Source organism: Paramisgurnus dabryanus, chromosome 5, assembly GCF_030506205.2.
Source record: "Paramisgurnus dabryanus chromosome 5, PD_genome_1.1, whole genome shotgun sequence".
Classification (NCBI taxonomy): domain Eukaryota; kingdom Metazoa; phylum Chordata; class Actinopteri; order Cypriniformes; family Cobitidae; genus Paramisgurnus; species Paramisgurnus dabryanus.
Genome location: NC_133341.1, coordinates 24,421,017 through 24,435,339, shown reverse-complemented (window position 1 = coordinate 24,435,339; position 14,323 = coordinate 24,421,017). Strand labels below are relative to the sequence as shown.

General features: G+C 35.5%; 2 protein-coding genes across 4 annotated transcripts; both read left to right on the top strand.

Moving 5' to 3' along the window:
- The first annotated feature begins 1,861 nt into the window (after positions 1-1,861).
- gjb1a (gap junction protein beta 1a) lies at positions 1,862-5,716 on the top strand. Of its 2 annotated transcripts, none has more exons than XM_065250501.1 (2): positions 1,862-2,021; positions 4,712-5,716. In XM_065250501.1, the coding sequence occupies exon 2, from the start codon at positions 4,726-4,728 to the stop codon at positions 5,440-5,442; it is 717 nt and encodes a 238-aa protein (XP_065106573.1). In that variant the 5' UTR covers positions 1,862-2,021; positions 4,712-4,725; the 3' UTR covers positions 5,443-5,716. The 2 variants fall into 2 exon arrangements, with proteins under 2 accessions (XP_065106573.1, XP_065106572.1); XM_065250500.1 differs by lacking the exon at positions 1,862-2,021 and adding an exon at positions 3,268-3,888.
- Positions 5,717-6,913: 1,197 nt separating this feature from the next.
- On the top strand, positions 6,914-13,647 carry gja2 (gap junction protein, alpha 2). 2 transcript variants are annotated; one of them, XM_065250498.2, is made up of 2 exons: positions 6,914-7,747; positions 9,625-13,647. In XM_065250498.2, exon 2 carries the CDS (start codon positions 9,642-9,644, stop codon positions 10,698-10,700), a length of 1,059 nt encoding a protein of 352 aa, XP_065106570.1. In that variant the 5' UTR covers positions 6,914-7,747; positions 9,625-9,641; the 3' UTR covers positions 10,701-13,647. The 2 variants fall into 2 exon arrangements, with proteins under 2 accessions (XP_065106570.1, XP_065106571.1); XM_065250499.2 differs by lacking the exon at positions 6,914-7,747 and adding an exon at positions 8,549-9,091.
- Positions 13,648-14,323: the final 676 nt, after the last annotated feature.

Sequence of the window (14,323 nt, the reverse complement as noted above, 5' to 3'; positions counted from 1 at the left end):
CGCCCTCGGCGGGACAAGCGGCTTTCTGTCCATTATATATTGTGTTTAGACCATAGGTTTAGACAGAATCTAGAATAGTGCCCTGTTGCATAAAGGGCGGGCAGGGGGCTGCAGTTCACCCCAGGGTCTCACTAAGAGTTAAAAGTAGGGTGAGCACGGTAAGGCAGGACGGTCGGAAGCAGTGCAGGCCCTAGATTTTTTAATCTAATTTTCAAAGTATTTAATGGTAAACACCATGAACACCAATGTGATTTAAGTAAATAAATAAAGGATTGTTTTTTTTTTTCAAAAATATTTTAGGTTCGATAGGAAACTGCTAACTTTAACTTATAATTTATACAAAAATAATAATTTATTCCCATATACTTTTTTAATATAGTATTTAATATATAGTGTATTTTCTATAGGATTAGTTATGTCTGGCTCTCTCTCAAGGGTTTTTTTCTCCCTAGGACTTTTTTCCCACAGGGTTTTTCTCCTAGGAGTTTTTTCAACCCCTTGAGAGACAGCTGACATTAGCTAAATTTAGATCTTTCTTCAATAGGTTACATTAATAATCCGCTCATTAGTACGATTTAATCTGAGGCGCTGTACTTTGCCACTTAAATAAACAATTGTGAAAAGCAAATAAAATTGAATTGACTCAAATGATCCTTTCTTGTGTGATGTTTGTTGACTTTATGGACGTCCATAGATGCCACACGGAATTATAATTTTATAAGTATTTTTTTTATACCACTAATGTGTTACCACATTTGAATTGGTTGTTGATATAACCCCACTGAAATGTTAAATATAAGTTGCCAGTGTCTTTATATTTGTAGCTCTGCAGAGTTAGATTTTTTTTTATTTGCTGTAAATTAACTTTTTGAAAGACTAGAAGACAATCAATCCCAGATTTTCTCTTTATTTATGGCCTATATGACTCATCCATGCTTAAAGCTCCTGGTTTTCTCTATAAATATGTTTTAGCTCATGTTTCAGTCTGGTGTAAAACCTAAACAGGTAACAGTTTAGGGGTCAGTGAATCATGATGAACTAATATCTAAATTAATTCTTACTTTATATGAACTAATGCTGATTTAAAAAATGTACTAAGCGTAAACTAATGAAGAGTCATCATTAACTACAGCATGACTCAACATATGTTTTACTTAATGACTCTTTATTAGTTTAGATTTAGATTTATTCATGTTTAATAAAAATAAATGTATGTGTTTGGTCATTATGATATATGGGCCCTTATTATAAGTGTAACCCATAAACATGATTAAGAAACCTGCAGTGTGAACAGCACATTTTGAAAACATTGATTCCTGTTTACCAAAATAGAGGTACTTCAATAATAATTCACATTACTAACCATCTGCAGCCATTAATAATGTATTACAGAAAATGGATTTCAATCTTATATTAATCATGTTCTATACTTCACAAAGCTAAAAACATGCAGGCAAAGAAAATTTTAAAACAACAATTTTACAACAAGCTTTTATAGGGGAGTTGGCCTCTATTGCTGATGTTACATTGTGATGTCCCCATAAGGAAACAAGCTTATAAATCAAACAAAATGATGTTTATTGAAAATGTGAAGTAGGAGAAGGGTTACTGTAATGGTATAGATTAGGGAATAGGGTTGGTAAGGGGAATACAATATATCATGTATGGTATAAAATGTGTGTGAGTGCGCGCGTGCGCGCGCGTGTGTGTGTGTGTGTGTGTGTGTGTGTGTGTGTGTGTGTGTACAATACTGTGTGCTTGGGCATGATGTGCGTCACATGTCTCTGTTGGTGGGTGTGGATCTTGTGTCTGATCTGAATGGTGCAGAAGTCAGCAGCACAAGCATCTTTTGTGTAGAGCTCTTTGTAGTGGGGCGAGTAACAGCGTGACACGAGTGATTAGCAATGCAAACCTCTGGTCAGGCACGCCATATTCCAATCCACACAAGGGAAACATCAACCCTTTCCTATACCACTTCAACTGCAGTTTCTTCTTCTGCTTAGGGACCTCATCAACCGCAGGTAAATTTCAGCCAAATACCAACCCTATCAAAAACAATACTAAACCTAGGAATTAAACCCTGTCATAATCAACTACCAACCATGTTCAATCCAACAACTCAGTAACAATCAACCAACTACCAAACCACCAGCAGAGTAACCCCCATTCTTACTTCTGATTTATTAAAATCACTTTTTTCAAAAGGAACACATAATATAACCCAGACTATATGAAATCATAACATCATCTAACCAAACCCCAACATCTGCTAACTGTGTGGAAAGTTGCTTTGGTGTATCTTGAGACTCTAATGTGTTTTGGTTTAAGTTCAGTTCATTTCACCTAACTAAAATATTATTTAATGCTGTATTGCAAGCATCAGGGTCCATGAAACTGACAATAGCTATGATCTTTATACAGAATGCATCTGCACCACAAAGGAAAAAACTTTTCATTCAAATAATATAAAAACAAAGCCACAACAGTAACCCTGGCAATGTGACAATTTCTCTGATATCCAGGCTAAAGTCTCATAATTGATTTCATTCACTGGTTTTACTTTAATTTCAATCTTTGACATGTCCTTACTCAATCAATATAAAAAAATAAATATATCAAGGTTATATTTTAACAAAATCATCTTTACATTATATAGGATGTTTTGATGTAGAAAACAGTAAATCACAAAAAAATGACATTAGCTGGGTTTTCACCGACAGTCACATTTAAAAGCAATTTTCAGCAATAAATGAGTGCACGAGGGATAACATCAAATAAATATTACGAGTAACTTTTTTAGCATTACCTAATATACTTTTCTGAAGTAACGAGTAAAGTAACGCATTACTTTTTAAAGGTACACATTAATATTTGAGTTACTTTTAAAAAAAGTAATGCAGTTACTTTTTTATTTTCATTAATTCAATAAAAATTATGTACTGAATTAAACTAAACTTAGTCACATTATGCACTCTATGTGTACAGGCCTGTGTGGGAACAGTTTGAGTCAGAAACTGAGATGGCAGGCTAGAGCTTAACATTTTTGTGACGAAATATGCAATTTCTGAATGCAGAACTTTTCAGTCATAAAAAACACCTGCAAGGCCTGAAAGAGATCAAGCCTCAGCCAAGAAAAAATAACGCAAAAGTAATTAAAAATTAACGCAAGCATTACTTTCCATGAAAGTAACTAAGTAATGCAATTAGTTACTTTTTTGCAAATAACTTAATATTGTAATGCATTACTTTTAAAAGTAACTTTCCCCAACACTGTATAACATTAATGCATGTTTTGCATTTACTTAAAATTGATCTCTGCATTACTTGCTTACTAAACACTTACTAAACACTAATTTTGATAAATGCGCACATAATCAAACATTATTGACCAATGCCTTCTTTTTTACTACCAAACCCACTTCTGACCAAATCTAAACTCATCTCTACTTCCTAATGAATGTTCATACTCCCTACCAATTCTGTCTAAACTAACCTATTAATACTAAGTTTACAATGAGCGTGTTTAAAATTGTAAATTATGGTCTCATTTGGCCTCTGAGGTAAATGAGACAAATCTATGAGCTAGGAAGATAATAGCATGAGATGGAAGGTACTCAGTGACCCATATCACACAAAAGCACACACTCTTGTTCTGTGACTGAACCTACGCTTTCATTGTGTGATTGGAGAATGACATTGGCTGAGAGATTGCTAGTCACATGGTTGGCCGTGCCTTCATAAATAGTTGCAGAATGCAGGAGACGGTCCATCTGAAAGAATTATGATTACGGATACGCACATAGACGCAGACACACAGGAGACACGGTGGGTCTCAGAACCCCTCTGCGCGGGCTCTGCCCATGCCACCAACAAAACCTGCGGTGCCTGGTAATACTGAATACTACATACATATCTAATCCTTGAACAAGTTGCTGCTGTTATAGATTTGTTTGTAGGTTGACTATGGAATTGCTTGTTTTGTGAAATGTTAATGCTGTTTGGTAAATATGCTTTTTGTGAATTATTGATTTTTATAAAATCATCCTACATAATGTAAATAATATTCTGTGCAAATATAACCTTGATATCTTTAATATTGACTGAGAAAGGCCATGTGAAAATTATTTAAAAATCAGTAAGTGAAATCAAACTTTAATGCTCCTACAAAACAATCTGATTATAAGACTTTAGCCTTGATTTCACAAGCAGGTCAAAAGTGTAAAAACTACAGGTAGAGTTTTCAGAAATTTTATTTTTTATTTTTGTGTCTTTATAATGCTATTATAAGCCATTGTCACAGACTTAATATGCAGAGGCAGATGAGGTTTACATTTGCAGTTGGCAGGTGCTTTTGTGCAAAGTGCATTGCATTTAACGTCTACATTTTCTATGTGTGTTCACTGGGAATCAAACCCACAACCTTTGTGTTGCTAACACATTATTATATCTAATATGGATTGGTTATTATCACAGGCCAAAAATCTAAAAATGCTGGAATACTTTCAACCCAGCCTTGGGTCAAACCCAGCCGTTGGGTTAAATAAAAATTATATATTTGATCAAAGGTGGGTTGAAACAACCCAGCATAGTCTAAATTACAACCAAACCAGTTGGGTTTGTCCATTTTTGATCCATGCGGCTGGTTTGAAAATAACCTAGCATATTTGTTAATATGTGCTTCCTAACATTAATGCTTTGCTCTGACTTTCAGAACTGGAGGCTAAAATGAACTGGGCATCTTTTTATGCCACTGTCAGTGGCATAAGCCGGCATTCAACAGGAATCGGGCGGATCTGGCTTTCTGTCCTCTTCATTTTCCGGATCCTGATTTTGGTGGTGGCGGCGGAGAGCGTTTGGGGTGATGAGAAAGCACATTTTATCTGCAACACCCAGCAGCCGGGTTGCGACAGTGTATGCTACGACCATTTCTTCCCCATCTCTCATATTCGGCTGTGGTCCCTGCAGCTCATCATGGTCTCTACCCCTGCCCTGTTGGTTACAATGCACATTGCGCATCGTCGGCACATTGATAAAAAGTTGTCCCGCCAGGCAGGCCGCACCAATCCGAAGGACCTAGAGCAAATAAGGAATCAAAAAATGAAGATTACCGGTGGACTCTGGTGGACTTACATGATAAGCCTATTGTTCCGGGTGCTGTTCGAATCTGCATTTATGTATCTATTCTACATGATTTATCCCGGTTATAAGATGTTCCGGCTAGTAAAGTGTGACGCTTACCCTTGCCCGAACATAGTAGACTGCTTTGTGTCCAGGCCAACTGAGAAAACAGTCTTCACTATATTCATGCTTGCCGTGTCCGGCGTCTGCATCCTGCTCAACATCGCAGAAATTGTCTTTCTTGTTGCTAGGGCAACAAGTCGACATCTGAATAATTCCAAGGACTCCCCAGGGGGAACCTGGATCAGTCAGAAACTGGGTTGAATTGAGAAATGCATTGAAAATAGTTCAGTGCATTGAGTCTAGATCACTTTAGTCTAAAGTCTAAATTTGACTTAAAAACACAATGTTAACAAGGGCTAATAATTTCTTCACATTATTTATTGATGACTTTTTTATTCTATACACTACAAACATACATACATAATATTAAACTTCAACCTATTTTAGATCAAAATTTAAATGAAATCTTACTGTTTATAAAGTTTTAAACTTATATTGTAGCTAAAAACTTTACAATAAAATAAAATGCTTGATATTTGGAGAATGTTTGTGACAGATTTCACACACTGACACACACATTTTAAAGATCAACGAAAGCAACTTTAACTTTCTGGCTTCTTATATGTCCTTTTGGAGAAGTTAATCAGTTTGTTATTTTCTTCTTCTTCTTATTATTATTTTTTCAATTTAACAGCAGCCCTAAGATGGCTCATATCAGGTATGTTTGAATGTCTACATCATTAAAGGATGCATGTTTTGCTTTAAGTGATCAACATAACATAAGGTATAAATATAACATGGACATGTCTGTGTGTTCTTCAAAGAAAGTGTAAATTTTTACACTACAGTTTCCTCCCTAAGCTTTATTCAATTTCTAATAGTTTTTAATTTGCTATTTTTTGTAGTGTCAACAACATGAGTGCTTAAAAGCTCAAATTCATATAAGGATGTAATTATAAAGAATAAGAAAGAATGCAAGAAAGAACATGCTTAAAGTTTAAAGTTTATTATTAATGTACAAGGTTTCTATTTTTAGGTGGACAAACAGCAGGAGTGATGCTGTAGTCCTGATGATGCTGATTTTCACATTTGTTTGGCGTCTGTACAAGGCTTTGCCTCTAGGTGATGCTACAGTCAAAAAAATTAAAAAACCATCAGAGAGATTAATTATTAAAGGGATAGTTCACCCAAAATGATAATTCTGTCAACATTTTTTCACTCTCATGTTGTTACAAACCTGTATAAATGTCTTTGTTCTAATAAACACAAAGGAAGATATTTTGAGGAATGTTTGTAACCAAACTGTTCGTGGACCCCATTTGCTTTCATAGTTGGAAAAAAGAATACTATGGAAGTAAATGGGGTCCACAAACGGTTTGGTTACAAACGTTTCTCAAAATAATTATCTTCCTTTGTGTTCATCCAAACAAAGAAATTTATACAGGTTTGAAACAACATGAAAGTGAAAAAATTTACAGAATTTTTATTTGTGAGTGAACTATCCCTTTAAAAGTTTGATCCACAATTGCTAGTTCAGTCTCAGCAGCCATGATAGAAACATGTTTATATTTAATATACAATAATTTTACATAACAACAACAACAATAAAAACAATAATATTATATTATTATTGTTATTATTAATTTTACATTATGGTCAGTTAACATTTTACTGTTAAATTAATAAACGTATTAAGGTAATAAAGATTTTTTTTACATTAACGCTGGGCATAATTATTATATTACCCTATTATCTGAAAACACTTTTTATGCACTTCTGTTGGATGAATCCCATGTGACTCCAGATAAATCCCATGATCGAAATGACATATAGATTAAATTTTCAGGTTCAATTACTTCACCAATTATACCAAATAATCTTAAATAGCTTGGGTTTTCTTTGTCATATCACAAGCCAGTTTTATGACTGATCCAATTTTACCTGGGTTGATAAAATAAAAATAAATAAACTTCTGTATGACCTTTACAGACGTAGACATACCAAATGCAAAGACGCACAAGCCTGCACATTCTCTGTCTCTGTCTGACTCTCTGTCTGTCTCTTTCTCTTTCGCTTACTGTCCCATCTCTTGAATCATTTTCTGTCAATCCCTTGCTCTCATACTGATCTCTATTTGATGCCTAACGGGTTTTGAAAAGAGAAATAAAAGACAGACAGACAGAAACAGACAGTCTGTATTTTACTAGCTTTTCTTCAAAGTGGTAAATGCTTTAAACTGAACTGACTGTGTCTTGTGAGCTCTGCCATTGGTCCTGACAGCTGTCATTCACCAGGAAGGCTCTGAGAAACAAGGCAGGTGGTACACTCTTCAAAATTCTCCCTAGGGATTGTGTTCCCTGCCAAAATTAACCCTAACACACACACACACACACACGCACATATGTACAGTGTATTTCTTTAGGACAGGACCCTCTTTCTGTATAAACCTATGGTGGAGTACAGAAGAAAGTGTGTGTGACAAGGCCTTGCTCTGCGTGCACACTTGTAAACTCTTGTTAATGTGTGTCTGTGAAGAGGCCATTCCTATTCTGGACTTTTAAGCAAGGTGAGTTTTAATCTATAGAATTTGACGGATACACAAAAATGCCTACATCTAATACACGCTAACCTGTTGTGAAAACTTCATATTGTGTGAGCTTTCAACACTCTCAGTGAAGACAAAGAGGAACATCTGACTGAAAGATCAATATGATACATTTACTTCAGTAAACTGTTTCTCTTTATTTACTTGTAACACTTTTTTGTTTTTATTCACATAATTCTGCTATATGTGTATTAGAGTAATGGAAGCAAGTGATGGCAGAATCATTTTTTTTATACTACTCAAATCTTGAAAAAGGAAAATGATTTCTATATTTAGTATTATGACTAATGCGAATGAATCATATTTGACTGTGTGTTTAAGAATTTGAAATATCACAATATGCTTTGAGTGGTTACTTAATGTAACTTTACGTAACTTTCTGTGTATTTGAGAATTTAAAAAATGTAAGCATGTACCGCAAATAATGATTTTCTTATTTTACGTATTTTTGTCTTGTTTTCCAGTACAAAGATTTGAGAAGCAAAATGACATAAGACTAAGCTTTGTGGAACGTATATAAAAAATAAGCAAAATATTTGCCAATTGGGTAAAAAAATGTAAACGGATAGATCACATTAAAAATTAAAACTTTATCATTATTTAAATCCCCAATGTCTTTTTTGTTTTTTTCAGAACATGTTAAAAAAAACATTAAAAAAGTGTTGTTTGGGGTTTGGTTAAATTCCAAAAAAGGATGTGTTAATTTTTTATACATTTTTGTGTAATGCTATTAACACACTAACACGTGTATTTTGGGTTAAAATTAATAAAAGTAACACAAAATGTGTTGTTCCAATACCAACACAGAGATGTGTCTAGTTTGGGACAATGCATTTAGTGTGTGGTCCCCAAAATAACACTGATTGTGTTGTTTTTAACACATCCGTTCTCAGAGCGTTCGTCCCCCTTAATAACCAGAAAACCCTGGTTAAGCTTTACAATGACCCAAAAAAACTAAATCACTCCACTCAACATGTATCATATATTCCTAAGGACACTTAAAAAACATCCTAAAAGGTAAACATCCTAAACCTGGATGGCAACACTTTTAAATATTTGCATTTGGATTCTAAAGAAGAAAGAAAGACATTGGGGGTTTGAACAACACAAGGCTGAGTAAATAATGACAACTCACTTTGCTTTCCAAGTAAATGTATCTTGATTTAACAATGGGAGCAAGACAAAAATACAGAGTAAGAAAATCATTACAGTGTGAAATGTGTGTGTGTTTTAGATAAAAAAACCTGCTAAGCTGAAAAAACACAGCAACTCTACCATGAGGCTTTTGAAATAATAAAGATTTAAGTAAGTGACATTAAGATAATATTTGTCTTTATAATTTTAAGGATGTTAAACAGTGTGCATTTTAGGAAAATTTTTTTGATGGAGTCTAACAGATTGTTTGCATGGCTTCGGTATGGCGCAATATGGAGTTCAGGTTGTAGTTTATGTTTAGATGTATAATTTACTGTTTTGCTGGGAAGCTGTGAATAGACAGTATACGTGATACAGGAAGGATGAAGTGTGTTAAGGAATTCTCATGTAAGTGTGAGTGAGTGTGTATGTAGGGGTCGAGTATGTCCACCTGTTTCAGGTCAAGCTCAGGCATGAGGACTTGCCAATCATGCCACAAAGACACGTGACCAAATATAACAACACATCCTTCAAACATGATAGAAAACTTTCAACGCACGCCACTATTTCTATGTATTTAAATGTCTAGCAGTGAAATGAAAATAGTTCCAACTCTACTGTGCAAGAAGGAAAATCAAGTAAAATAAATAAAGGATAAAATATATGTTCAACCAACAGAAGATTTTTTTGTATGTACATTGCAGGTGGACACACAGCAGTAATGGGAGACTGGAGTTCTCTTGGGAAGCTTTTGGAAAGCGCCCAGGAACATTCCACTGTAGTTGGGAAAGTCTGGCTCTCTGTACTCTTCATCTTCCGTATTCTGGTCCTCGGTGCGGCTGCGGAGAAGGTCTGGGGTGATGAACAATCTGGCTTTACCTGCGACACCAAGCAGCCCGGTTGTCAGAACGTATGTTACGACAAAACCTTCCCCATCTCTCACATACGATTCTGGGTAATGCAGATCATTTTTATTTCCACCCCTACCTTGATCTACCTTGGCCACATTCTGCATCTGGTGCGCATGGAGCAAAAACAAAAACGCAGCGATGCAGGCGGGCCAGAGAGGCAGGCGTTGCTAAGCACCAAAGTCGGAAAAGGTCCCATCCGGGATGATCAGGGTAAGATTCGTCTGCAGGGGGTTTTGCTACGCACGTATGTCTTCAACATCATCTTCAAAACACTGTTTGAGGTGGGCTTCATTGTCGCACAGTACTTCCTGTATGGATTTGAACTGAAGCCACTGTACACCTGCAACAGGTGGCCTTGTCCAAACACGGTAAACTGCTACATCTCACGACCTACAGAGAAAACCATCTTCATCATCTTCATGCTGGCCGTGGCCTGTGTGTCACTACTGCTCAATCTGGTGGAAATGTATCATCTGGGTTTTACCAAGTGCAGGCAGGGTCTCCGTTACCGTCGGTCCCACTCTGTATGCGACACCGAATCTAAAACCCCCAGCGAGGACGCCGTGGTCCAATTCGTGGCCAGCTACCCTTATTTCCCCCCTCATGCACCACCTCCGGCACCCTTTCCGGCAGATCCCCATTTCAACCTCGCGGAACCGGACGGGACCTTTCCTCCTCATGGTAGCCGATCTGTTTATAAGCAGAACAGAGAGAACATGGCTGTAGAGCGTAGTGGAAAGCCCGATCAAGCAGAGGTCAAGAGTAACAAAACCTCCAGTTCGGTGCCTGGATCTCCCGCAAGCCAACATCGCAGCCATTCAAGTCGCTATAGCAACAACAAGACGAGGATGGATGACCTTAAAATCTAAAGGAGATGATACTCTGATTCAGAGCACTTTTAGCACTAAACGTGCACCATTCAGAGTGAGATGGAAAACAGGGAAGATGCTGAAAAAGAATATGAGTCAGTTGGTGTGTTGCTTAACTTGAATTAAAACTTGATTTATTTTTGTGGGATCAATGCAACGTGAGAAAGATTGATCTTGATCATACATTGAACAGGTTGAAGATTGAATTATGGACTGAATCATGCTTTTAATTGATCTGAAAACATTTTTAGTTACCAGTATTAAAATCTTCACGAGACTTACGGGTAAAATGCTGACGTGGAAATTTTGTGAACTACTTAAGCTCTAAAGTGTAATGGTTGTCATGGAAACATACTTGCTTTCTTTAGATCAATTAAGAGAGTTAGCGAAAGCTGATTTACTTATAGTGCCAGCCGTAATGACATTTTACAGCAACCAAACATTTCTGTTTACACACGTTTACACACATTTATACACTTACGCATTGTTTTCTCTATATACTAAAATGCTTGTTGTTTCAGCGCATGCTAATTAAAATATGGACAAGCACAAATTTGGTTTAAATGAACATAAGGGAAGAGTTCATCTTAAAATTAAAATTCTGTCATCATTTACATTTCCTCATGTTGTTCTAATCCTGTATGAATTTCTTTTTTCTGATAAAGACAAAATAAGATATTTTGAGAAATGATGGTAAACACAGAGCAGATAGTGACCATTGACTTCCATAGTAGGGAAAAAATATTTTTTAAGTATTGTGATAAATGATAAAGAAAATATTTTGATAAATGATGGTAAGCACACAGTTGATGGTACCCATTAAATTCCATCATATTTTTTATTCCTACTATCTGCTGTGTGTTTACCATCATTTCTCAAAATATCTTCTTTTGTGTTCATCAGTAAAAAGAAATTCATACAGGAACAACATGAGGATGAGTAAATGATGACAGAATTTTCACTTTAAAGTAAACTATCCATTTTACCTAGAAAATGTTTATATTATACTCAACAATGGGTTAAACAACCCAGCATTTTGGGTTGAAACAATCCAGCAAAATTACAACCCAAAGTGCCCTTTTGACCCAATGCTGGGTTGAAAATAACCCCTGATTTATTTTGGAGTGTATAAGATGTCCACATTTGGTCCAGCCATGGGTTAAAACAACCCAGCATACACTGTAAAAAGTGAAAATTGGATTTACTTATAAAAAATACTTCAAGTGAAAAATTTTAAAGGAACAGTATGTAGGATTGTGGCCAAAACTGGTATTGCAATCACAAAACGTGTGGCTAAAACTGGTACTGCAATCACACAGCTGGTGGCCAATATACCAAACGACAACATAAACATCAGTTGAGGGCTGCAACTCCACTTTTTAAATGACAATATCCTGGCCGGACCACCGTTGTGAGTGATATAAGTATTTGAAATGAAAATGATTTCTTAATGTCTAGTGACATTTCAGGGCTATTTAATGATTAATTGATATAAATTTCTTACATATTGTTCCTTTAAGTTTAAAAAGCTTACATTTTTTTAGCTGTTACTACTTGGAGTTAGCAAATTTAAGTGGAACAAACTTAAAAATGTAGGTGTTACCAATTAAAGCATTTTTTTTAAGTAGATCCAACTTTCACTTTTTACAGTGTAGATCATTTTAAACCCAGCGGTTGAGTTTGTTCATATTTTACTCAACCATGGCTTGAAATAATCCAGAATTTTTATACTGCATTGTATCTAAATGAGATTTTAAAGAAAAATACAAATGGACGGTTTTAGAGAAATGATAGCACATATTCTACTTAAAATATTGAGTTCAATTTGTGTGGACATGAAGTCTTCATGACAGGTTTTAGTTAACAATCTCACGGCAACTTATATTACAAGGTGGCTAATTTGTACAACCACATTCTTTCGTCCCGTGATGTTGGGTTAGGGACAGAGTTTGGGGGTGGGCTTTCATAATTGTTTTTTTTTCAAGTAAACATTTATAATTTTGTACAACTTACTTCGTAAGAATTCATACAATTTTCCTGTGAGATCGTGTTGATCATTATTGGGGTCATATTGACATGCACTGTAACAAGTAATAGGTTGGTTCAACTGCAGTTGGTAGCACCTACAAAACTTTATTTCACTTACATTTTTCACTTACAGTAAAACTCAAATAAAAATTTTGGTTGAATAAACTTACATTTTGTAGGTGTTACCAATTAAAGTAACTTTTTAAGTTGATCAAACTTTTAACTTTTTACAGTGTGCATGCTTGTCATTAATGTATCCGTTTAAAACAGTTTAGCTTGAAAACCAGCATTGCATGAAAAAACTTTAAGCACATTGATATAAACCAAAGTTGCTATGTGCAAGTTCTCTTTTTAAATAAACACCATGGCCTATTCTTAGAGTGTTCACAGACACACTGTATGTGTGTTTTCAAAGTGAAACCTGAGATAAGTCTGGGAGGCTAATGGGAAGAAACACCGACTGGCTAAATCTGTACCAAAACTTCTGAATTGGCTGAAGGCATCCAAGTGGATTCCATAACTTCCTCAATATTGGAGTGTATGACTGGACAGTTATTGTAATGGCTACAATCTGAGCTTTGTCACAAATAGGCTTTTTGTTAAATGCTTCATCCTAATGGAAATGCTCTTCAAAGCAACTCACACACAAATATTGGGCAAAACAGAATGTATGTTTTTTTAAATAATGAATTAAAAATGAAAAATAATAAACTGTTCAGTACAGATCAATTATATAAACAAGGTCTATTATAAAGCATCATTTCTTTGCTGTGCCAATTATGAGGCCATCCCACTAGTTTTTTGAAAAACAAGAGCATATCACATTGGAAAGGCATATAACCAGAGACCTTCTGCCAGAGAAATGCTCTACTTTGCCTTAAAACACAATATTGGCTGTTCTCACATAATAAATGTAATGATTTCCCAGTATTGTACAGTAATATGTTTGCCATTAAAGCAACATTATACAAACAGGTGTGCTCTTTATGACTCATAACAGGTTTTGCAACTGTGGTCAGGGTTGGAGGTCACGATGTAAGCAATGCCAACTTGTGACAATCACAAAATATGTAAACTTAGTTTCTTCATTGATGTTTGTAGAGGTCCTGATGTGCAGATCACAGCAGGGTACTGTCTGCATGCCTGCAGGTGGGACTGATCACACCAGAGACCTTCTACACACCTGCAGTTAGGATTGATCACATCATTGACAGTGCTGTTGTAGTCCTGCTTATATTATTTTCAGTGTCAGGACTCAGGAGGCTTAATTTAATTTAACCACGTAGAATACCGTGCGTTCTTGAACTAACAAATTTGTTGGTCAGTATTTCTTGGGCTAGTGCAATTATTATTGTGTTTTAGGAACAAATTAATTTAATTGAGGAACCAATTCTACTTGGTTAAGTCACATTGTGCTTTTATGGTTGTAAGCTTGATCATAAAATTAAAATAACCTTTGATGTTTAAAAAATCTTTCACAAATTTTAATGAAAACAAGTTACGAAAAGCCTTCCTTCCACTGAAAAAAAATAGTCCCTGCTGACGGTAGCTGTGTTTCCATTACAGATTTGCGCAAAACCTTTAGCGTTGTTTTT